Source organism: Hippoglossus hippoglossus, chromosome 11, assembly GCF_009819705.1.
Source record: "Hippoglossus hippoglossus isolate fHipHip1 chromosome 11, fHipHip1.pri, whole genome shotgun sequence".
Taxonomy (NCBI): domain Eukaryota; kingdom Metazoa; phylum Chordata; class Actinopteri; order Pleuronectiformes; family Pleuronectidae; genus Hippoglossus; species Hippoglossus hippoglossus.
Window position 1 is genome coordinate 17,176,966 of NC_047161.1, and position 26,767 is coordinate 17,203,732.

General features: G+C 40.2%; 1 protein-coding gene across 1 annotated transcript; it reads right to left on the reverse strand.

The window, feature by feature from the left end:
• Positions 1-323: 323 nt before the first annotated feature.
• On the reverse strand, positions 324-25,730 carry LOC117770782 (CMP-N-acetylneuraminate-beta-galactosamide-alpha-2,3-sialyltransferase 1-like). Its single transcript, XM_034600490.1, has 6 exons — positions 25,274-25,730; positions 21,272-21,465; positions 5,941-6,120; positions 3,745-3,790; positions 1,503-1,622; positions 324-1,215 (listed from the first exon to the last, which is right to left on the reverse strand). Exons 1-6 carry the CDS (start codon positions 25,562-25,564, stop codon positions 1,060-1,062), a joined length of 987 nt encoding a protein of 328 aa, XP_034456381.1. The 5' UTR covers positions 25,565-25,730; the 3' UTR covers positions 324-1,059.
• Between the last annotated feature and the right edge of the window lie 1,037 nt (positions 25,731-26,767).

Here is a 26,767-nt window from a genome sequence, read left to right on the forward strand (position 1 = left end):
CGTGGCCCACGCTGACTGCCTCCTTAACGCCCCGAAGGATGCAGACCCTGAATTGGGACAGAGTTAATGTCTCTCAAGTCCAATAAAGAAATTAAATGGTTGTCCTGTAATTTGGGTACATGAAAAAAAATAGGCTACAATCAAAACTAAACACATATGAAGTATGTGCCACTTCTCAAAAAAAAAGTCTGAAGACAGACAATAATGTTGCATTCCTGATGACACAATTGCAGGTGTACTCCTCTTTGTGTTTATTGGCACAACCATAGACCATATAAAGGTGGACGACGCGTATCCACTTCCTCCCTCTACTGAAAAATGTATCCGAAATATCCCGGATACAAACGCTGCCATTTTGCACATTTGGAACCAGAGTCTGCGCAGTAGCTTGACCAATTGTGAGTCAGTCTCAGCTGTCAATCATGACATCGCAAACCTGTTTATATATGTCATCAAATAACAATAAAAAAAAATTGCACTTGAACAAACAATCAGTGTGATAATAACTACATAAACCATCACGTTTACTTTGGCTTTTTAGATTGGCCCATGTCTCATCCAGTAACATGGAGGAGGCAGGATTTATGACCAATACTGCAGCCAGCCATCAGGTGGCGATCACGATGCTTTGGCTTCACTTTAGAGGGGCTTTCATGACTTCCCTTTTTAAATACAGTCTATGGTTGGAATGGAACACAAACCAACCAGCTGCATAACACAACCCGCTGTATCAGAGTGTGCAGATGTGCGTGTGTAGTCGGGGATAGAATAACACTACTTATGTGAAAGCTGAGTGGCAGGCGGAGAGGGGGAGGACAATCCCACTGAGGCATGTTGCAAAGCGATTGTACGTAATATGAAAACGCCCTGAAACAAGTGGCAGTGTTGCTTTAGTCTTGTCTTGACGGTGTGTCAGGGTCTTTTTCTGGGAACAAAGAGAAACCGTGGGTTTGTCAATAGGAGTGACATTTCTCAAACAGTAGGGAAAATCATCATTTAAAGGCTGTCTGTGAGTGTGTGAGGTTCGTCCCACTGCACATAACAGGGTTGGTATCATCTTCAGTGAAACATTTTGATTTTGTGCTTCTCCTCCAGCAGCAAGGTGACGTTGTGTTCGTAACTTCCGTCGTGGATCCCCGTGTGTTGGAAGTGGTTATCCTCCCAATAGTGGTGCCAGTTTCCGTACTGGTCGGCCCCAAATCCAAACACACTGACCTGGAGGAGGCAAGAAACAAAATCCCAGTGTCAAAGCCACGGCAACACGTCATCAGCACAAGCTTGAATTTTATTTATTCATGTGTGGAGTCTGTCCAATTTTCACATCAGTACAGATCCACATGTTTTTGATCTCTTATTTTCTAAAAACACAACTCATTATTATTCTGAAACAGCAATCTCATAAAACATGAAGGAAGTTGTCCTTGTATAGTTATTCCACTTCACTGAGGAACTCTTGTTTGTCAAGGTGATGTTATGTATGTACTTCACACTGTAGTTGTTACCTCATCACATATGTGGAGAGCGAGCAGTAAGCTGAGGAAGCCGGTTGAAGGGTAACGTCCGTGACCCTCGAGCCAAGAATCGTAGGCGTATTTGAAAAATGTGGGATTGTAAATTAACACCTGCAAAAGAGTTATAGGAATTTCAGGTATGGTAATTAACAGAGAGAGAAAGACTCATGTTCGTATTCGGAATTTCTTCCATCATTTTACAGTCACATAAATAAATAACTAATGAACTCTCCATATGAAATAAAAAATACAGTGTACTTTTGAGATAAAGGCTTGGACTGCACCAGCAGCACCATGACTGAAAGGTGGTTGATAGAATGACACTCTTGTTAAGGTGGCATTGGCTTATAAGACTTTTTTTTCTTCAATAATTCTTCATGGTGAGTCACTTTTGACATGTTTTATGTTGCTGGTTTTACTGGCTGACCACTTCTCACTCCTGTATGATGATTCTTATTAACATGCTGCTGCTGTGGTACCAGTACGCCTAATAGAGCACTGTTTGTCAACTCACATAAATATATATGTTGAATTAAACAGATATTATGCCATATTCAAGTTTTGGGATGCTTGTAAGCAGTACACAAGAAGTAAGATGTAGTTATAGCTACAAATGCTAGTGTAGCAAAGCAAAGATGTAATAGCAAAGTGTTTACCTCACAAATATAGCTGCATTCAGATTAAACCAGCATTATACCAGATTATATTTGTCATTGTCTTGTCTGCTTGATTTTCATTTTGAAATAATCTTTTATTTCTATTCATAATTATATTTACATGTTTAGCTGCCCACAAAATAATATATTTACTGTAATTATGAATTAAACACTTAAACACAATTTTTTATGATATTGGAATTGATTTAATCTCTATTAAAAGTTTGAACAGAATAAGAAAATCTCATGATTTTGGCCCATGTGTTTTCTCTTTTGAGACGGCCCCTAACTTCAGCTCCTCAGTAAAGCTTCAATATCTGAACACGAGGCAGAGATAACACCAGTGGAACATCAGTCAAACGTTGTTCCATACTGCACAGCTAATGTGGTGAAAAGTAATGAAAGGTTATTGAGGATGAGTGTCCCTGAATATGTGAAAATTTAACACCAGTTTTACATCTGCAGCCTGCATCATGAAGGTGCTGCCTTGGTTACTGGCAGCTCCTTATTTTCATACAGACAAATCATCACCTGGATTCATCTGGTTCTGATGAAAAAAATCCAGAATATGATGATTATGAGAAAATATTTATTGAATGTGAGTTCTAAACCGATATATGGATGTCTCTTCTTAACCAGTTGGTGGTGAGCGGTGAATATATCACTGCATAAATCATTATTTATTCATACTCAGAAACACAATTTTTCACTCCTAGAGAAGTAGAGTGTTCAACACGTCAGTAACAACTTCCAGTTTTACACACTACATGCTGGCAGCAACATACTGTACCCTAATCAGCAGTGGCATATACAACTACAGAACTGTCCTACGCTGCCAGGAGTGTGTCAGTCTCAAATAGTGACATATCCATTTTGATGTGCCAACAACATACCCCTTGTGAAAAGCCACTGGTGAAAGAAGAACTCAAATCTTTATCTAGGTAAGAAGTAGAAATAGCAAAGTCTACAACTCCATTGAAAGTAAAATTCCAGCACTCAAAATGTTATTATAAATGAAATTAGTATCTGCAAAATGTACGTAAGTGGCAAAAGTATAAATAGAAATTTTCAGATAATATAAATTAATATTGTAACTTATCATTTTAGTAACTTTGTACACTATTGGTCAGTTTAGATGTTAAGCACCAAATCATGTTATATAAGTGCATTTAAAATGTCATTTAAAATAAATTGAGTGCAGTTGACAAAATACCCACAACTACCTCAAAAAGGTGCAACGTACAGTATATTATACAGTATACACATTGGGTGGACAAAGACAAAGACAAACAACCATTCATACCCATATTCACACCTAAAGTCAATATAGAGTCTCCAATAAACCTAATCCCAATCTGCATTTCCTTGGACTGTGGGAGGAGCCTGGAGAAAACCCATGCAAACACAGGGAGAACATGCAAACTGATGCTAAGGTGCCACTGTGCCACCCAGTATATCATGTTTTAATGTAATTGATGGAAATAAAAAATAGTATCCAAACAAAATGAATGTTATGTTCAATTAAAAACATTTAATATATATATAGATATGTGTGTGTGTGCCTTTGCAAAACCTACCTTATCTCTGTTTGCTTTTATCCTGGAAACAACAGGTGCATAGGTGCTGTAACACAAAAAAACACCAGGGACTCAAAATCTTGGCTTTAACTACTTTAAAAAAATCTCTGAAATATTGAGCTGAACACAGATCTGCTTGTTGTATCTCCTGTTACTGGTACCACATCTACAGTGGACGTACTGAGGACATGTCTAAACATAAGTGTCCAGTGTCAGGAACATAAGGAAAGCTGATTGCATCATGGGCAGTCTTGAGGGCACAGCACAGGAGCCGGATACAGAGGAAGCACTACATGCTACATGCTTGTGTGTTTACCGTGACAATTTAAAGATTTAACAAATCTCATTCATCTGAAAAAGTATAAATTCAAACATGCAAATATCCACAGGATGCCTGTGCACAATTAATTGACTAAAGTAAAAGGATAGCATACTAATGAGTGAGATGAAAAAGACTGATTGCATAGTTAGACACAATCCCGACAAATGCTTCCAATTAAAGCAAGGGTTTATCGAGGCTATTGCCTCTGCAGCAATGTGTCTAATTTAAATTCAGAGATTTTTCAGACTGGTCTAACACTGATTGGAATTCTGCGCTGTGCGATCCAACCAGTTCCTTGGAGATTTGTGTAAGATGACATGAAAAGTACGTGTGTAGCTAGCATCTGGTATGTTGCAGAACACATCATCGACCCCAATGTTAAAAAAACTACACCCTACAACTCACACAGGCTTGATGCTCTCACAGGAGAGAACTAAAATTCCAGGAGTGTTGCTATTTAAAGTCGGAGGTGTGAATTTGTGTTGAATACAGCTCCTCTTGTGTCCTTTCACATAGAGCCCCATTCTATTCAACAAGACTATAAAATAAAAATACAGAACAATACAGTGAAGATCTAATGGCTGCCGCGGCGGTGCTGACAGCACCACCAGTAAAGGGAAATTTAATGACGCAGAATGATTGCTTTGGCAGGGTTGAAAGGCAACTGCACATTTACAGGAAACATTTGTTTGGATTTACTCGTCCTTCCACCACCAAACATGGGGTGTTTGAGTTATTGGCAGCTGCGTTCATTGGCGGAGGCTTCATCTTTTCCCCCTGGTTGTCCAGTAATCAAGCTAATGTTTACGGGTCATTGAGAATGAAGCGGCTGAAGGTGAAATTTACCGGAAGATTAAAACTGAGTGATTATCCTTGTTATGGCAATCTGACAAATAGGAAGAGTGAGCGAGTGTGATTGTTGCCGCAGTCTGGTTTTTTAAAAAATGTAAATGAATGTGGGAGGGCAAACACATGCACAATGCATCATAATATATTCACAACTTTTACATTTCGAGGACACTTAAAGCTTTTGAACCCTGGTTTCATTGATAAACGGGCTGGGAAATGAAGCGTCTCAGCTCCACACAATGAGAGCACGTTTATAACTTTTAGTTTTTCTCAATAATGATATTCAAGGGAGAAATAATTACAGAGAAATAAAACACAAGAGATCCTCTTCGAATGTCGAGTTTTTAGTATTATGGTCACGACGGGGCAGTGCTGTTTTAAACACAACATTGAAATGTTATCTCCTTATTATGTTCACATTATAAATTAGCTGCTAAATGTTTTGCTATGTTCACCAGCCAACCTAACTCAGCCCTTCCTATTACTGCTATTATACCAAATTCACCTAAAGTGAAATTGGGGGAAATGAAGTGGAAATACCAGCTAAAGGAGGAACAAGAGGAGGATTGTTTTAAACATACAATTTCTTTTACTCCATAAACGTTACATTTCGGGGCTAACGACTCCTCAGGCAATAGGTCAAGCTGGCAGTGATCGCCCACTGCTGGATCAGGACACGAACGACAGTCTGATGTACCTCTAGACTGAATATTTGAATTCAAATTGGTCACTACAAGTTGAATATGACCGCCCCCCCCCCCCCCACGTTCAAATTAATGTTTGAATTTCAAATAAAAAGTGTGAGGCCTGCCCGTCAAACAACCTGGAGGGGACGTTCTCCCTATATAAGAAATTCTCTGCTCACATACAGTGGCTTTATCAGAATGTTCTGTTTTTATAAAGGTTAAAACAGCTGTTTTCTGTGGAGATTCCTGCTACAAGCAACAGCTTCTCCACTACACATAGTCATTGTGAACATAAAATATTGATTGTAGCAGCTTCTGACATTTGATAAGTACACTCACTGTTTAATGGTGCCTGTGGTGAGGGCACTAATGATCCACTGAAGATCCAGAGTCTTGAAAGGGATCAGAACTAGTCTGGTGTTGTTGTCCAGGTCTATGGCGCTCTCTGGATACATGACATGATGAGTTGTTCTGGTTCCCACATCCTCCTCAAAGCCACTGGTGGGAGCCTGGTTCATTCTGCAAGGAGAGTTTTGTTTCTGAGTTATTTTCCTCCCATCTTTACTCTTCTACCTGTACAATTTTCAGGGCAGCTCAAATTCACCCACATGTAACAAAGATGGGAAATCACTGGATTTTGTATGATAATCACCATAGTGTTTAATTTTATACTTTTGTGATACAGAAATGCAAAATAAGCATCGTCACTATATTGAGAGACAAAAATGAAAGAAAGTCTGAAAAAAAAGCACATCCCCAATTTTACCACATTTCACACATCCAAACAGCAAACAAGCTGCGTCAATTCAAAGCCCAGGAGTTCCCGTTTGGCAAGCCAGATGAGCGGGCCCCCGTTATTATGTCCAAAAACACTCAATCTGCAGCGGTAATTGGTGGGAACATGGCAGTTGGTTTCCTGAGTGGAGGGAGGTGACATAGAGAGGAGACATCATGAAGCTGATCCCCCCCCCCCTCCCCGATGTATCACCTGGTTGGGCGCTCGGGTCTGAGCAATATTGTCTTCCTCATTACTGACTCTGAGATGACGGCTATATAACAACTTGACGTTTCCAGCCTGAGCCTGCCAGGACTCATAACGGCCTCCTGCAAGAACTATTTTATTTCTAGGCCTTATTTTACAGTTACAGTTTTTTTTAATTTTCGTATCTCAACGCTTAAATCTATAAATCACAGCCTCTTGTGTTTAAAGACATTACTATGAAGTTGCACATTGGGAAATAACTTTGAAAGCCTGGAAGTTGGCACAGTTAAATGAAACATAAAAAGATATAATGATCAACTTTCCCCACCGTCTCTCCTTTGTGCAACTTATATATGTTTAACTACAGCTTTAGTTATTTTATTGATATTAATATGAAATGTATTGTTTTTTTATCACTTATGTCAATTTTAATATCATGTAAAGTTCAATTAGTAATTTACTATTATAACATTTTGTACATACATTTGATTGAAAACATAATAATTCACATTTTGTTTTTAAAACTTTAACAAAACCTGCATTAACATATGCAGGTTTACTAAACACCTGGCTCTAGAGATAGAGATAGAATGTGTGGCTCACAGCTCCCAAGTTGTAGACAACGTGCTAAGCAGCTGGTGCAGAAAAGAGTATTTAATATTGTCCAGGCTCACTTGTGGTCATTTGTGGTTGGTTGGCAGGTAAGAACAGACAGAGGTAATCCAAAACTAAAAATTCAGGCAGCAAAACAGGCAAAAAGGAAGTGAAGGAACTGAGCAGGAATAGAGGCGAACAACAGAGAACCGAGGAAAACAGAAGTGACAAAGTAGACTGTGAGCGAAGGGACACACAAGGGAGGCAGGGATAATTGGGCACAAGTGAAACATATAAGGGCGGGACAGACATTCACTTAAGTGGGAAACCGGACAAAGACAGGATGTAAAGCCAAACTAAGTTCAAGCAACAGCGTTTCAGAAAGTCCACAAAGTCTTTCCAGAGTCCCTTTAATGGCAGATCCTAACATAGATGCTCTTTTGTGTTCACCTATTTGCTCCTAACTGCTGCTCCTGGGAACAAATTAGATCGGAGCAGTGATAGTGAAACTAAATGGTAAAGCTGAGTGCTAAACCAAAGAGCTGGAAGTTGGTAAAACGCTCTGCGGAGAGCAGGCAAATTGTATATTGGTCTTTCATTGACCTTTCATAGTCAAATCCTAAAGACCTAATAAAAGCTAGAATTACCACCCTGGGGTTGCATGCTTCGCCAACCAGTGCAGTTTCAGTCTACATACAAGCTTTTTCAGACTCATATGATGTCACCTCGACCTTTGACTTTTGAAATCTAATCAGTCCAAGTGATTACTGGTCAAAATGTGACGAAATTCCCTTAAGGACGACTTGAGATATCATCTTCAAGTCCACTGTGACCTTTGACCGAACAAATCATGGCTCCGACTGAGTGTCTGGGAGAAGAACGTATTGGCAAGAGGTTTTTTATGGTGCAGTATCTCAGCGGAAAAGAATAGATTTTGACAGGCCTACATTGGGGGGGGGGTCCTCCCTTAATGGCAGCTACATCATCTGGGGGTTAAAGAATTGCTGGGCAAATGGATCCTCGCCATCCACAGCAAATGAAAAAGTATGGCAGCGAGGGCAGAGGAACGTCATGCCACCTATCAAACAGTGCGATGTGAGGAGTTTGTCACCACCACAGCACATTTAGAGGGACTTGACTTGAGAGTTCATCTTCAAGAGGCCAAAAACATGTTTGTGAGGCCACTGTGACCTTTGACCACCCAAATCTTAACAGTTAATCCAGTGAGTCTACATGAACATTGGAGCCAAATTTGATAGGATTCTCTCGAGGCATTCTTAAGATAAAGTATCCACGAGGCACAGTGGCTTGGACCTTTGTCCTCCAAATTCTAATCCGGTCATCCTTTCAAATGAACATTTCTACCAAATTTGCAGCAATTGTGATTTGTAAGGTCACAGTGACCTTTGATCTATGACATTTGATCACACGTTTCTAATCAGTTCCTTCGTGAATCCGAGTGAATGCTTGTACTAAATTGGAAGGAACTCTGTCACGGTGTTCTTGAGATATCAAGTTGACAAGTAAAAAAAAAAATTTAACTGAAGGTTGAATTGATAATAAATAATTCCAATAACACGAGTAAAGGAATGATTCACCGCTGTACTGCAACAATTAACAACAGCAATGCTACAGCACTGAAATGGATGGAAGGCCTGTTAGTCCCAGAGCAAACAAATGCTGTGCCACAAGTAGTAAAGCTGCTGCATCAGATGTGTCTGTGGTTGTTATGGTCACAACACTGATTGTTATGATACTGGATCATCAGTGGTAGCATTGTGTGAGAGCAGGAAGTGCTTTACAGAATAGAATATATTGTGTATCTCATATTGGCACATCTACAGCACACTTCACAGCAGACGTGGAGAGAAGGAGGAGAAAGAGCAATTGTTCTTGCCGTTTAAGTACTTTAAGTACTAAGAACTGCTTCTTCTGTCAACTTTCCAGGGAAGTGCAGCCAGCTTTTTGTTACTGCTGCATGCCGCTTTGCAAGATGAGCACGCTCGTCGAAGCCACACAGATTCATGGCTCCGACCGAGCTGAAAGTGCAATGTCTGGGAGAAGAAAATATTGGCAAGAGGTTTTTTATGGTGCAGTATCTCAGCAGAAAAGAACAGATTTTGACAGGCCTACATTGGGGGGGGGGTTTCCTCCCTTAATGGCAGCTACATCATCTGGGGGTTTAAGAATTGCTGGGCAAATGGATCCTCGCCATCCACAGCAAATGAAAAAGTATGGCAGCGAGGGCAGAGGAACGTCATGCCACCTATCAAACAGTGCGATGTGAGGAGTTTGTCACCACTGCAGCACATTCAGAGACACTGATTTACTGTAACAGCACATTACCGCTGCTATTACACATATATTATAACAATCCTTGCCCCACAAGGCACTCCCCTACATCCTCATTCATAACAGGCATATGTCAGTGATCAAATTCCACAGTTATGTAAGTGTACAACTACAGGAATTTTTGACAGCACATAATGTTCTCCTCAACATACAACAACAGCCTTATTGTCTTCTTCTATTCACATATTTCTGTTTTCCACAAATGAGGTTGTGGAGAGCAGAACTTACTTCTTGTTTTTTTGATACTCACTTCCTCGGAAGTTCTTCTCTAAGTTATATAAGAGTGTATGGTTGGCTCTTGCCATCAACCCACTGCAGGGGGTAATGCTACAATAAGGCAAGTCTGTAAGGGCACTCGAGAAGTTAAGTTGTTAAGTGGATTCTGTGAGCCGCGCATTCACTTAATCTTGTGGGGGCGTGTGGTGTCAACCGCCCTAAGGAGGCGACTATTTCAGATTGGTCTAATCAATATTCAGCTTCTGCTCCAGCTACCCCCCCCTTGGCAATGGAAATTTGTACCAGATGGACTTGAAACAAACTGGAGCAGATGTACTGAGCGCTTGAAAAGCCCATTTCTCCGAACCACAATGCTCTGCCCTGGGCTTTTTACCAGGAGTACACAAAACGACTCAGGTAACATAGGTGCCATGTGAAAGTTAATGAGAGATTTAAGTGGAATAATTAGAACCAATATTTTGTCAAATGTCACATAGAGATTTAGCTGTGATTCTCTGTGATACTAGATTTGCAGAATCCTATTAGAGGGAGACAAGAACAAGTCTGTAACCCTCCCTCTCTCTGGAGAAAGCATGAAGAAAGATGACTCACTTTCAGTGGAAGAGTGAAATTCAGGGTGCAGGCCTTTTTGCACATGACAGATATCATGACGAGTGATTTTCAGCAGAATTTTATGGGCCCTGCAAGTATTAAGTGCCAGCACTTTAAGCATCAATCAACTTCATTCAATGTAAGTGACTCTTAAAGCTCAAATATACAAGTCAGGTTCAAATGTGCTACAGCGCATTAGACTCCTGTAAATGTTTTTAACATTTTTTTAGAGTTTTTAATTTTTTTAGAGTTTCACTGCAAGCAGGAGAATTCTTATGTCTGTATTTTCAGATGCAGTTCGATCACAGGTGCACTTTTGACCTCAGTGTATGAAAAGAACCTGCATCAGATCAGATGGACTGCACTAATAAAAAAAACAACATCAGTGACTTCACCTCAGACAGAAAACAAGAAACACCCATCAATGAAACATCACTGCTGCAGATGTTTCAACATTTCATTAGATTTTACATGAATTTATGACTCTTCTGTTTCCTGTCATTCTTGTGCGAGCTGCTGTAAAGATCAGAATCAATTGTGTCAGATATCGATTATTTAGTCTTTGTGTCAAATGTTCTTTTTTTTACCTTCAACATGAAGGTTATGTTTTCATTGCTGTTTACCTGTGAGCAGGATTATGCAAAGACTACGAAACCAATTTTATTGAAACTTGGTGGAAAGGTGTGGGAGAACCCAAGGGAGAACCCAATACATTTTGGATCAGATTCGATAAATGATTTCTTTTTTCACTCTTAAACATTGCGAGACAGGGCGTTTTTTTCAAAATTTTTGTGATTTTCTCAAGATGTAATCCAGGGATCTTCATCGACAAATCAGACATGTTTATAAACTGATATCCTTGAGTGCGTACAATTTGGTGCAGCTTGATCCAATTAGAGGGGATTGTGGCGTAGAGATAATATTTTCAGATGGGCCTGCAACTTAAGAAAAGCAGTGATAGTTTTACTTTGCAACAATCTGCAAAACATTGCCTATACAACAGAGCTCCAGTCTCTTAAGGCTGCACACTGCGGTTTAGACAACACACCATTTTCTGCCCTGCAGAACCAGCTGCAGATCAGCCGCAAAGTGCAAATCACTGTATAGTAATAATTTTTACCCTGCACACACAGTATGTATTGATGCTCATCAAATTGCACAGTTGCAAAGTGGTAACTAAACATAAACCCTACCAGCAGAGAAGATGTTAACAACAATAATACGTAAGCAGAGGTTCTGTATGTGGGAACCATAGCAACATGTTTTTTTTCCCATTGGCTTTCTATAGCTTGTTTTAATAGCTAACATAGGTTTTATATTGAATTATTTTCTTGTGTAGTTTTTGATGATAAAAGGTATTTAGATCAAAGTTGGCTTGGTGGGCCAGTGAGTAATGTGGGCCGGTTCAGTCTCATCTCAGTCAAAAGAAACTGCATTTATTTAATTAAAACTGAAGATATTTTAGTCTTTTGAAAATGAAAGAAATGGGAGATATTGTCTTCTTACATAGATCAAAATGAACTGAGTAACAAAAGGTGATGATCGCTGTGAAAAGCTGTTCCTATCGGTGGAAACATTACACACAAACACACACATGCACACACACATGCGCACACGCACACGCACACACACACACAGGAAATCAGCTACCATGAACGCTAAATGTCAAGCTGAATAATTGACGTCAAAACAAATGGCAATGCAGTCTGATTATCCGACTATTGATCAGTGGGTCCAGGTTGTAAGATTCTGTCAGCGTTGGTTAACCATTTGACAAGAAAACTAGACAACTAGTGTTTATGTCTTTATATTGTTTGTCAGTTTTGCCATTAAAACATTAACTTGATCAGAATGGGACTTAGGCCAACATTTCTGATACAGTCGGGTTTGCTCTATTATTTCATACCTGTGAAGTTTTCTCTCTTGGAATGACGTCTTTTGTCCCCCTTCCTCTTCAAACGGGAGGAAAGTGAAACTGTTATACTCCTAAATGATTAATGTCATCTTTAATGTCAGGGCTGTTTGCCTACCAGAACGCTGTTGGATATTGTTGGTCTACTTATTATTCATTTGTCCTCAAAAGACTGCGAGCCAAGAACCACGACATTCCATAACACGGCCCCGTGCTTCAAGGTGCATCCAGATCATGCAGCATGTAACAACCAACTAACACTTTAAAGGTCAGAGGTATTTCAGTCCTGTCTCATGCCTTCACATTCTCACCAGTTCTCTGCTGCTACCACTTCCTTTGTAAGCTTGAATGTGTTTCTCCAAATGCCTATGCTGACTGTTTCTGGCTGATGATGAGGAATTTACAGTGGATACATTTTTATCAGGGTTCAGGATGAGGAGGATGACCACATGAGATGAAGGCATGGAGTCTCAGGTTTGGTTCTTTGATATTAACAGGACTAGTGCAATGCCTGTTGTAAACCTTTGGTCTGTGTTAATGCTCCGGAGCTACTTCAGAATTGTTCCTTGTCATTAGTGAGTCCTCTTCGAGCAGTTCTACAATATACTGTCAACTCTTAGTGTTTGTGTGCTGGACGTTGTGTGCAGAGCTTTTCATAAACAGTTTATGTTGCAGAGTGAAGTTAGAAAAATCTGCGTTCATCCTACCTGGTTTAACTGCAATGAAGATTTTATATTCAATGTTTTTCATAAAATGAAACTGAATTTGCTTTATTACTGTCCATGTGTTTGGCTTGTATATAAGGATGAAAGACAGATTTTTTGATTCATTACATGTTGGCTAATTCAGAGGTCTGTTAAGCAATCGACACACATCATCAGACCCAAGTTCACAACTTTTCAAAATAAAAGCTCTGTAATTCAGCTCAATACTCGCTTTACTTTGGAGACAAATGCTAAACAGAAAATGATTCAGTGTGATGTATCCATGATGGAGATCAACACCTGTGCTGTGTGTCAGGTAAAATAAAAATAATGAATTTATCAAAATTGACACGACACTTCCGAGGAGCACTAATGAATATACCAAGTGTCAAATCGAAAAAATGAATGGTTAGATGCATTCAACATACAGACAAAGAAAGACAGAGGTTTGTGGAATTAGTAGGTAGATGAATAATAAAGTGGGTGAGTGTGCTGAGTGTTGTTGTGGTACTCTGTAAGGTAGATCCGTTGTCCTAGAACCACAGCTTTCATTACCCACCCTCTATGGATGTGGACAGATGTAATACCAACAGCAGAATTAGAGAAAGGTTGTTTCATACACTGTAAGCCTTGTACAGCAGGATGTTTCAATCGATTCTTGATCTAATTGGTATCCAGTGAAGAGTTGGAGGAGTAAACTCAGTGCAGGTTAAGCCAACAACAGTGAATCCTTCTTGCTGACCGGCTGATTCCTTCTAATTAAGCTCACTAGTGCAAACCTCACATATGCCTTAAAGGAGCCCTCATCTGGTGTGTTTTGGGAAAATATAAGGAGGGCTCACACTCATTAAAAGAGCACTAACGAGTGCTTGCTCATCACTCATTAGGCATTCACTTATAAAGTAGAGTTGTGGTTAGGAATGGACACAGTTTTCGTTGACATTTTGGGTGCACTCACCTTTGGGTTTCGCTTTCAATCTAGAATTACCGCCTGTGTTTGTAACTCTCTGCCTACAAGTGCAGTTTCAGTCCCATTAGGTGTTCCTGAAATGTTGCATTTACAATAAAATGAGGTCACCATTAATCTTTAAGTCCAAATGACAACTGATCTAAATTCAAAGAAATTCCCTAAAGGCAGATTTGAGGCCCAATTTGACCACCTCAATCTGATCAGTTATTCAGTGAGTCGAAGTTAACATTCAGAAACATAACAAGTCAATCCATCAAGGTGCTCCTGAGACCAGAAACGTTCTTGCTAAGGTCACATTGACCTTGACATTGAACCTTTCACCACAAATTCTATTCCTCCATGAGAACAATTGAACATTCTGCTAACTGTGAAAGGATTCCCTCGAGGTGCTGCTTGAATATCGTGTCCACAAGGCAAAATTTGTGTTTTCAGAGGTCACAGCGACCTCTGACTTTTGACCACCAAAATAAAATTAGTTCATCTTTGAGTTCGACTGAATGTTTGTACCAAAACAGATTCACTTAAGGTGTTCTTGAGATATCGTGTTCACTAGAATGGGATAGATGCCACCGCTGCAGAGGCATAAACAGTAATTTATTCAATATGGCTAAACTGGGGTTTCCTTCTGACAGTTTGTGCTTTTTGTAGGGATGTCTCGATCAACTTTTCTGGTCCCAGTTTGAGACATTGGGTGTTTGCAGATACTGAGTCTGATCTGATGATGGGATTTACTCAAATCTTGATTAATTATGTATCTGACACACTGAAACAACAGCTGTAGCACAGTTAGTCTGATGCACCTACTTTATCCAAATTCTCGACTGGTTCAAAATGATTTTGTTTAGGAGGTTTAATTGATAAATAAATAAAAAATATTTGCGTGAGTACAGACACCAGCTGCTGAGGACTTTTACCAGACAACAGACTCATGAAATTGACAATAATTAGCCATACGATCTGCTGCGGGCAAAGCTTGTCATTATAATCCAGTGGAAGTGACGACCAGAGGTGGCTGAAAATACTAAACAGCTGCTTACCTATATGAGTGTTTTGTACACTGCTATTTGCCAATGGCGATTAGTGTCGGATTTTGCTAAATCCATGTATTTTGCCAACCTCAGTGTGTTAGGTGTGGGTCACCCCTTACATACACTGATTTTTACTTGTTTATGCAGCAGGATGCAGCACCGTGGAGCCCGACTGTTGTAAAGGAGAGCCGTGCTGCAACACTAACAGGCTGCAGGTGGACAAAACACAGCAGAGCAGTCAGGAAAGAAGTCGTTACCGTTCCATTAAAAAATGCCTGGAGTGACCCAGATTCTGATCCCTATCTTCATTATTTTGCCATGTTGAGCTGACTTGTTGCTAGGGAGCTGTGTCGCCTGTAAAAGCAGGGATTATTGCCAAAACTACTCAAAAAGCCATATGGCCCAGTTTAATTATATTTTTCATGAACAAAGAGTGGATTTTTAAAATTCTGTGCTAACTAAAAATCCATCAGGCTAATGATGCAAATCGGCCAAAATTACTAATGCCAGCAGTTTAAGCTAAAGTTAGATTCATAGTTGTGCATTAGTGGCGTAGATACAGACACTGACGCTGGAGCGGCTTTTCATAAATGTAACTTTGTGTTAGAGCTGGGGCAGCTACAGAGATATAACATGGATACGGCAAAAACTGAGATTTGCCTGTTTGGGCTTCTTGTGTTGTTTCCTTTTTTTCAAACCCTGTTGGAAATTCTTGATAGTAAAGGCCCAGTTTCCTCCTTCTCCAGCAAAGGCATTTCTACTGCAAACTGCACCCATCCCTCTAACAAAACATATACAGCGACTGCACGACAGCACAGAATAGTACCCTCCTGTCACAAAGAAAACATGAGAATGTCAATTCAGTTCCTGTGGGGAATGATATTATAGCACGATATACTGTCTGATCATGTATGATACAGCCGCTCAGTGATACTGTGGTACGATCAACAGGGGACCTCGAACTGAGCTATGAATCAAAACCTTCACTGTAGGTACAGTATATATCCATACCTCTTAGGTTTTGGTTTACACCACCTCTTCTAGGGATACACCTGACGTCTATACTACTCCAAAGGTTTAGAGCCGCTACAACTAAAAGTTTGGAAACACTGCTGGCCCCATTTCAGTTTGAAAACTGTGGGGCTGCGTTTCAGTCTGGAAAGGGCAGAAACTGGGATGTAGACACTCTAGTATTAGCTTCTTCAACCAGTTTAGAACACAACATGAATATCAAATACAAGCGTTGCTGACCCTGTTGTTTTTGCTGTTATCGCTGCTGCACTTAACTTATCAAAGCCAATTTAATTTCCTGCAAAATGAGACACTCACTGACTCTGATGTTCGGGTTTCTATTATGTATTTCTGTTTCAGTCCATGTAGCTTGAAAAAAAAAAAACAATAATTTGAATTCATAGCAGAAAATGAACATTTGATGGATGGTCTTTGTTTCCTACGGTGCCCCGGTGCCACATTTGTAGTGTAGGTAGCCCGAGAGGCAATCAAGCTCCTGAACTCCATTGCTCTTTGTGGCACAATAACAAATAGGTTCACTGAGCAAAGGGCAGGTATGATTGCGGAATGGACTGGAAACAAAAGAAAATAACGTCTTATTAAGAAACTCTTATGTTTAGTTGAAAGTCCCGCTCCCACTGTGCTTTTCTAATGATAAAAATTAAGAATGATGCTTTCAAGATTTGAGTGTTTAAGCTTTAGGGCAGGGATTACGAATGCAGCCCATTGGTCCTCAGTCAGAGGCTGGAGATGGGTAAGAGGCTCTTGTGAGGTGCATTGTTGTCCCTCATGGGCCCCAAAGGAACACATCAATATGGTAATAACACTCTTTGAGAGAAAGGAAAAGGTTCCTTCTCTGAATCGTATAAACAGGTTGGTAAACACTTGTTGCGATTCAGAAACTTTGCATATTAGACGTGAGGAAATTCCTGTTTAAAAAGCCAATTCCACACAGGGATTTTTTCTTTTGAGTTACCAATGTGATGTGCCTACCTATTACATGTGCTGCCTTTAAGATCCATCCTAACGAGGTTATTTGCAAGGGCTTACATCATTGTGTAGAATATAAGCTTGACTGATCCTCAGTTCAGCAGAGTAAATATGAATGATCACACAATCACACATCCAAGACAGCCTACTTCTTTTCAAATAAAATACGCCGGTGTGCCCACAGAGCATACACACAGACTGGGGGAAAGTAATTGCATATGATCAAATATTCTGTATTCAAAAGACATGTGAGTGATTCCATTTTCTGACAAACACATTCTGGACAGAGAGCTGCCCTCAAATAAGAGGGAAATATGATATGAAATATGGATCTTCACACCTCGGTGTTAAACCGATTGTTCCCGGGCGACCATTTGGCTCAGCACCATGCCTTCCAATCAAGCATGACTACGAATATAAAGCTCATTCTTGAAGAAACGAAAAAATAAATCAGCCTATTTGCATAGCAGGCTTCTGCAGGAAAAAAAAGAATTCTGCTAATAGCAAAGTAATAAGTCTTGTCTCGGTGGCGTCATTGTCATCTGATAATTGAATTGGTAGACAGAGCCACGCCGCTGTCACAGTGGGGACTGGCAAAGAAGATAAGTGCTGTAATGTGGCTGTGTACAGAGGCAACATGTCACGGCAGCTTGACAAAGTCATGCTGTGGTAAATTAGGAGCCATGTAAGAGCACTGCTGGAAATATGCTTTTGCATATTTCAAGCGGTGACTTTGGTAACTCTGATAAGATCTTTGCGTCAGCCACATCATCATGGAACCCATATGCCATCAATCTTAACATTCTCTTCCTTTCACACAGAAGATCAGTTTGGCCAATCAAATGATCCAGTCCAGGCCTCATGTGGCCAGAGTGTGTAGGCAGGATGACCCTCTCGTTCCCCTGATGTAAATCCAGTTGAGCACCTATGGGACATAGACCACAGACTGTGCAGGAGCTCACTGATCCAGGTCTGGGAGGAGATCCCCCAGGACACCATCCGCCGACTCATCAGGAGCAGGCCCAGACGTTGTCCGGAGTACATACAGGCACGAGGAGGCCATTCACACTACTGAGTCACATTATGAGTCGTCGTGATGAAATTCACGCAAGTTGGATCAGCCTGTGATTTCAGTTTTTCTCTTAGATTTTCGGTGTAGTTTTGAATCCAGCCCTCAATGGGTTGATGATTTCGGTTTCCATTTGACCGTTGTTACATCATTTTGTTCTCAACAAATTATAAAATGTGCATCAGTAAAGATTTTCAACTTGAACAATTTGTTCATCAAGATCTGATGTGTGATTTTAAGTGTTCCCTTAATTTGTTTTGAGCAGTTATATCATACATATTTCACCTTACACATAAGGCGGGCAGATATAGTCACTTATATAAAATGTAATTTATTGGATAAGTAACATTATTTGTTACAATTGCCCCCAAACACTGCTATAATTTACCTCTTGATGGGGGCAATTGTTACACTCTTCCTGCATGAAATTTAATATTATTTTCTTCTCCTTATGACGACAAAAGATAAGTGTATTTTAAGTAGTTTTTGAGTTATAAAAGAAATTATAAAACATGTTTGCTCCCGGTCTCACTTATTTGAATCAGTGGGCACAGTGACTCAACTGCTATTTCTCTTTTGTTGTTACCCTCTCCACTGTGTTGCACTTATTGAATCTCATTTACTGTCTCTATAACAGTTAATTGATAATCATTTGAGACATGCATCTCCCGGGCCAGTTCTGCTGTTGTTCTCCTTCATCTCCTCCCTGTACAGGAGAGAGGAGCTGTGATTCCACTATCTCTGTACCTTTTACGCCATAAAATAGCTACATTTTCACATTGACCAAAGAAAAGCATAGACTTTATGTCTAAAATGTCCTTTTTAAAATCTGCAGTCAGATACAAACTGGAAACAGGGGATGGTGCATTTAAAGAGATGTCAGGAAAGGTTTAGTATGCATCAATTAATTTAGAAGAAGTAAATACATAATTAAAATCCAATTTGAATAGCTATGATGACTTAGCAGTGCATCAAACAACATCCTTTGCAACATTTCGTTATTCAGAAGCCACAGAGCTTACTTTTGTCCGTCAGAAGCAAATGCAAAGGCTCGTATTCTGACTCAAATCTATTTCACCACAGCAATCTGCTGAGCAAACAAGAGGCTTTAGCCGATAAGCCAATGCTGTTCAATATTCATAATAGTCTATAAAGAAGGCTTTAGTGGATCTGAGAGAATTGCATTGTGGATATCTGAAAGGCACTGGTTTTAAGTTTCTGCTCACAGCGACTGGACTGAGTCCCTCTTTAGGAATTCTGATATTCTGCTCATGCAGCTCAATTTGCAGATCATTATTTATTCTGCATCTTAAAAAAACATGCAATCTCAGATTTCTCCAGGAGATACAGGACTGCACGAGCACTGAGGTCTGAAGTCAGAGAAACAATGCTTGTTTACCCTTCGATATCTGAATTAGCTTCGTTCTCACATGTCACCAAAAGTTCTGCAGCGGAAAACACGTCCACAACTCCTCAGAGAAAATCTCCTCTTTGTGTTTTACATCTTTTCCATTCTCTGCAGAGCTGTGATTGGCACGACAGATCACAGGCAGCCACAAACTCAAATTATCTTGTTTCCTGCCGCCCTCAGTAACGGGATGAACATGTGAATACTCATATTCCATTGTTTCCATCTGCTGCTTTGTGAAGATAATTTTATCTAACGTTAATCGAGCGCAGAACCAGGATGTGGGAAGTCAACGACAACCTCACCTCTGAGCTGAGTGCAGGCTTGGAGATGAGAAAACTACACATGATGCAAAATGAAAGCTTTGTGTAGTGTTTGTCTGCCACCGAATTAACTACTTATAAAGAATAAATGTTGTGGGCATATAATATGATGGATATGATGCAGGGCTAGAGTGGGTAGACAAAATTAAAAAAACGAATGAGTAAACAGGACAAAATAACTCCAACATTAGTATATGTATTTGATATAACAGACTATATAATAATGGACAGCATCTCCACTTCCTCTCACTATCGAACGCTGCCATCAAGCGACGCTGACGTCATTGGAACACAGGGCCCATGTCCCATCCAGTATCATGGAGGAGGTGGGGTTTCTATTCTGATCAAGACCCTTTGGCTTCACTTTTGGGGAGTAGTAATGTCACTCATCTTTATGTGCAATATGTTCGACATACATCATCAACGACACATTCTATAAATTCTGTGCATTCCTTTAACTATGATTTCTTCTCGCATGCTGGTAACAAATATTAACCAAGTCCTGTATTAAAGTTCCTCAACTGAGGCCTTGTCTACACTGCCACTACACTGTGGGAAAAGTTTATTTAGTAAATTATCCACATTAGTGTGAACAAGGCATGAGAGTCATGATAAAAAAACTCCATCAAAACCTGATGAAAGAGCTCAAAACATACACGTGTTTATTTGTTGGTTTTCACAATCTCCTACTGATTAGCCCATAAATTAACTTTGTTTTGACAGACCATGGGTAATGGGGATTTTTCCACTACACACCTGACATTTGATAATTAATGGCTAATGACAATAATCACGAGTTGAACATAATGGAGTTATTTTCACAGCAGCCGTTTTGACATGAAGTCTTCAGTAAACACAGGTGATGAGTCGCATCTGTACCTGAATACAGGTTGAATACAGCCGCCCGAATATTTCTGAGATTCTCTGCACAGACGCGTTCACAACAACAACATCACGGCCGTGACTGAGCCTCGCTGCTCACTCCCTCACGCAGGCAGTGTGGACGCTCCAATCTGATAACATGGGCACTAAAATGAAAAGCAAGACGTTCCTTGTCCCACAAAATCTTGCTACATTTTTTATATTAAAATTTGTTTATTTGAGAATTATATTTTATTTCTTTTTTACAATAAATTGTACAATTTAGAGATCTTATAGAAATATTAGAATCAGTAAAAAAGCGAAAAAACTATGTCTTACTACAAAATGTAAATGTAGAAAAAATACAGAATTACTTAAGTGAGTGTTATCAATATAGTACTATCAATATAGTATCCATCAAATACCTTCAAATGAAGTATGAAATCTATTTCAATTGTCATTTCCTGTGGTGGATAGAGTGTCATCATATTCATAACCAAACCTACAAAAATAGCATCCAGTGTGTGAAAATGGAAATGAAGAAAGGAAATGAAAGGAGAGTATTGTCTCATGATGAATGAATAAATACACTCACTGTACCTCACTAGAGATGGAGGTGTGAAGTTCTGTGAACTGACCTGAAGATGAACTTGCTGGAGTCGATGAGGCTGCCGTACTGGGACCCCTTCAGGTTCCCCGAGTTCCCCACCACAGCGCAGGTCCTGCAGCGCTCGGGGCTGGCGTCCATGTAGAGCACCTCATCAGGGATGACTTGGAACAGCTCCTCCACCACTTCGCTGTATTTGGCCGGCTGCTTCTCTATCTGCAACCACTGGAGACACAGACGCAGTTACATACTGTACTGTGGCGGCTGGAAACACGGAACAGATGCAGAATGTCCCGCTGCAGATCTCACATGAGTTTCAGTGACACATGGTCTAAATAATGCCATGAAGCTATTTCCACCATGGCCGTACAATTCTGGGGAAACAATTTAACATTTTTTGAATTTTATTTAACACTGAATACACACAAACAAAAGCTGGGTTGAAGAGTACCTCATCTGGGTAACACTGCTGGGCAACTACTGGACCAACCACACACTATAGGTTAATGCAACACAGCAAGATGGGTTGCTTGTTTAACCCAGAAACATGTGATTAATATTCATTAACTTGAACGTTGGATTCTACCTCATAAATAGGATATTATAATTTTCATGTTTAGTTACAATTAAATCTTTACTTTAAATGTATATTCACTCATTCTATCACTCACATAGACTGTATATATGTAGATGGACAACCTGTCTCCACTTTGTCCCACTATCCAGAAACAAAGCTAAACTATCCTGCGTACAAACACTGTCATCTTGCACATTTGGACCCAGAGTCTGTGAAGTAGCGATCGGGGGATGGAGCCACGTTAGTGAGATCCCATTGATACATATGTGCGACCAAGTCCGGCTTAGCTGTCAATCATGATGTTTCACCCATAGCATCCAATGATTAATGAAAACCAAACTTATCAGACACACAGACACTTGGAAAAACATCAGTGTGATAAGAACTGCTTTAAATAAAACAAACTTTGAGAAAAAATTCTTTTCCCTTTTACTTTGACTGTTTAGATTGGTCCACGTCCCATCCACTGACATGGAGGAGACAGGGTTTATGACCTATACTGCAGCCAGCCACCAAAGTGATCGAAATGCATTGGCTTCGATTCTGAGGAGCAGTCACGTCATCCATCTTTATATACAGTCTATAATCCCACATCAATCACAGAAAGGGCCAATCTGATGTTCAGCGTCTTGCCCAAGGACACCTCGGCATGCGGACTGGAGGTGGTAGGGATCAAACCACCGACCCTCTGGTTAATGGACAACCTTTTGAGTCAGTCACCCATAGACTACCCCTACAGTACACAACTGAACAGTTAAATCACTTCAATGTACTGATCCATCTAAAACAAATCCAGTATAATACTAAATATGCAATGAACAATGCAGTTTAAAACATTTTGGAAATGTTGAAAAAAGCCTTCAACTTATACAGAAGAGAACACCACAGAGTCAACAAAGTGGCTGGTCGCCTTTTTTCCTTTTTCTTGCTTTTCTTCTTATTTATTTCGGTGGTCAAGACACTGATGCTGCAACGTTATGATGCCCCTTGAACTCGCAGGCGTTGGTGCATAAATAGCCATAAACGCTTGTGTACTTATTGTTTGTTATACATCTTTGGAACAGTGTGCAACAGACATTGTTGTCTTCTTTACCATGCAAGATGCAACACTGGCAAGACAGCGAGGTGAGAGAGCCTCTCGGATTCTGGTGACGTTGAACATGACTCACTCGAGAAAAAAAGGTAAAAATTCCTCTGCTGGCAATGATAAAGGAGTATATTGTCTTATTTCAGGCAGTTTACCTGCTTATAAAAAACACATACCAGCTAATTTGAGTGTAAAGGAGGAATATGATGCGTTACGCAAACACCCAGCCCCCAATAAGTTACCCAGAAAAATGACCCCAACAGGTTCAACCCTTTTGTTTGTGTAGATTAAAAAAAAAAAAAGCATTTATCTGTGTGTGTAATACTTGTTGAAATACACCTTTTAATCACAAGACTAAAACACTACTTCAGTATCAGCTTTCAGAATTTCCATATCACTACCTTATACTACATATATCAGACATATTTCTATTCTCTATGTCTAATGAGTCTCTCTCCTTTACAGACATACGTAACATTTAGCCTTGGATCATGTAAGCTTTTGTAGTTCGAACAAAGAGTCCCTCTACACCTGGAGGTCACGCCCCTTTCCTCGCACCAATGCGGCGCGAACCATCTGGCCAGAGCTACCGTCGATTTGTGACACTTGCCCATTCAAGCCGCCTGTGAGAAGCATTTCCCGGAATGCGTAGTGACAGGAGGCAACCTTGCAGTAAGTTTTCTATTCTCGCCCCCTAATAGGACACGGTGTGAGGCGAATGTGGGAATACCTAAGGCGCTGGATGCCTTCCAGACTGAGGTGGGATAATTGTGTGACATAAATTTTGCTAATGGGCTTTTCTAATTTACGGAGCTGTTCTACAATAATGGGATGTAAAGAAATACAATATATTTGGGTTTGAATGAATCAAATTAAGGCTGGCACCTAATTAGCTGTAGCTGATGTGAATTCTAGTTTACAGCAAAGTGGGTTTACAGGAGTTATCGTAGGTAACATTTGTGGGTTCATTTTTATGTTTGGTGTGTTTTATGGTCCATGTGGATGCCTATTATACCCGGATGGATAGATATATTAGATATTTGTGCCTTGTCACACCAAATCTGAGCAGCCATTAAACACATAACAGAAGTGACAAAAAAAAGGGGGGGGAGGCAGACATAACAACTCTCCCTCCGACTGCAGTCAGGTCCTAGTTAAAACTGGAGTTAGTGGATCTTATTTAGTCAATATTCCTTTTCCTGCCTTCAGTAAATTGTAAAGTAAAAAGGTAGAAAAGGCATTCACACGTCAGCTCTAATTGGTAAGAAACAATTTCCAGTGTGTTTTGTGATGGAAATTACTTTTTCGCAGATACAATTCCATGGCATTAAATTTTGCTTTGCCCTTGCAGTCACTCTGCTCTCCGTAATGCTTCATGGTGGAAACCAGTAACATATAGAAATGCAACTGCCTCTACCATGTTTGCACCTGTTATCATTTGTGCAATAAATTTTAGTAGATCACCCGCAAAACGCCCACCAACCAAATGTGCAATCTGTTATAATGTACACGCAATTTAGCAATCTTTATTTGGGATCTTAGTAGATCACGCCCTATATTATTAGCCATTGTATATATTCTTTGATATTTTCATTTTACATTTTCAAACATTTAGATTACTTTCAGTGTCGATTTTGTTGATAAGGCTTTGCAGGACTTCTTATGAAGAATAAAGCTGCATTTCCTGTGTGAACTGTCCATTGCTGAATATATTCCTATGCTGCTTAGACATAGAGCAAGTTGGTCAAAGTCTCCTCTCCATTGTGTAAAATGTTCTAAAGATGGTGTAAAATGACTGAGTGTTGCACTGCTGCTCTGCATATAATACGATGTTATCATATAGATATTCTCTCAGCACCCCCCCAACTCTGGCTGACTTCCAGCGTCCGTGGTAGATAAATAGAAAACAGCCACTGAACGCAGTGTCAAAATCAAATTATGTAAATCCCAAAGGTAACTGCAAATGTTGATGCCTCTTCTTTGGGGGCTGGAGAAAGGCATTATGTATTCATGCATACTTTAAGTGTATGAAGGAATAAATCTCCTGCCTCATCTACAGATTTGGGAGAGATGCTGGGAGAAAACACAAATTTCCATATCCACCATGTCGCTTGTGAAATGTGAACAAATGTGTGTGGGAGTTTGCTTCACAACTTCATTCCGCTGAGGATCCCTTGGATTTGAAACAATCAATGCGGCGAACACAAACACTTCTTGGAAGCATCACAGCAGCGTGTGGTCTGTGTTTTTTTTTTTCCATGATCTCGTCAGTATCTTATCTGCCCTTAGAAGCTGCCTGTGCATTTTTCTCAGTCCCCAACAAGATAACATTTTAAATCCCCCAAACAAACCCCAGCGACTGATCTCACCTGCCACCATTTGAAGGTTTCATCAGAGAGGACGCTGTTCTCACTGGTCATCAGAGGGTGGACGGACCGATTGAAGTGATCAGCGAACCAGGGGTCATCATCCAGCTCCGTCACGCAATGTCGACAGGAACACGGCCCTTTGGAGAAAAGGTTGTCCGACAGGCGAAAGGCGTTCTTGAAGAAGTAGAGCGACGGGTCCCAGAGAGTGTAGCTGAACAGGAACATTGTAAATGTGATGACACAAAACAGCAGAGCAAAGGTCCTGATTCTCTTCCGCTTGAGCATAGACATGTCGTCTCGGTCAAAGGCAGTGTGCTGAGAACTATGGATGTGCAGTGGACAGAAATAGCATGTTCTGAGTTCTGAAGGTGCAAGAAAAACAAAGCTCCCCTGTTGTCCAAAGATGCGAAGGGGCTGCGCTATATCACTGCTGTCGATGGGATGTTGACTCTGTGAGGTCAGTGACGGGTGTGTCATCGGTTCTTTAATGATCCACCTGGAAGGCAAATAAAAGGTCATTTTAGACACACGCAGTGGGGAAAATTGGGGGGAAAACAGCAGAGGATCCTTGAACACTGTTTAACAAGTACACAATAGTGTGAATACTGCAGTGCTCGGTGTTCGTGTAATTCTATAAACATCTAAGATGAGACTGTCTATGGGTATTTTCATGAACCAAGATTCATGTATTTCTTACATTGTCAACATTTGATCTGGTTAGTTTTGTTTTTAGTTTTGACTCATGTGACACGCAGGACGTGCATCCTGTGGTTTTCCCCTACGTGGGCTGTGTCTACACTATACCTGACATTGGATGGACGGGCGTGTGTATGACATCAGCCTGTTGTCAATTCGGATATTGTATTCACTAATTCTGAATTAAATGCAAAATAAAAAGTAGTCTTTCCTTCTGTATGGAGAAAATGAATTTACCTGTTCACTTTGTTAATTTCGTTGCCACTGTAATATAACGGTATAACGAACAGTGTAATTAACGTTGGTTGAAAAGTTCGAACTAGCCCAAAAAATGTTTTCACATTGCAACCGATGTGGACCAAGACCACCTGAACTGAAAATCCGAAAGTCTGGGCCAAACATGGTTTGTGTGAAAGCGCCCTTAAGAGTTTCTGTTACGTCACCCGTCTTTGTGTAACAGTGTTTTTATTGCTCTGCTTTTCCTGATTAAACAGGATGCATCACTGTCTCTCTTAAAGAGGCCATCAAACACCAGGAACGTCCTGATTGGTTGTGCAAATTATTACAGTTCTCCTGGAAAAATCGGCAACATCACTCAGCCTCACTGTTGAGTATGTCAATACCTGGAAACAGCCTGTGTTAGCTGAGAAGAAATGAAAGTCTAAATGCACAAATCACTGACTTACTGGGTTGATGTGGCAAAATGAGTCATTGATCCAGTGTCGCTCTCACAAATTAAAATTGGGAAATTGCACATTAGGAAAACAGTTGTCTCCTATTTTGTCATTTTGCGTTTTC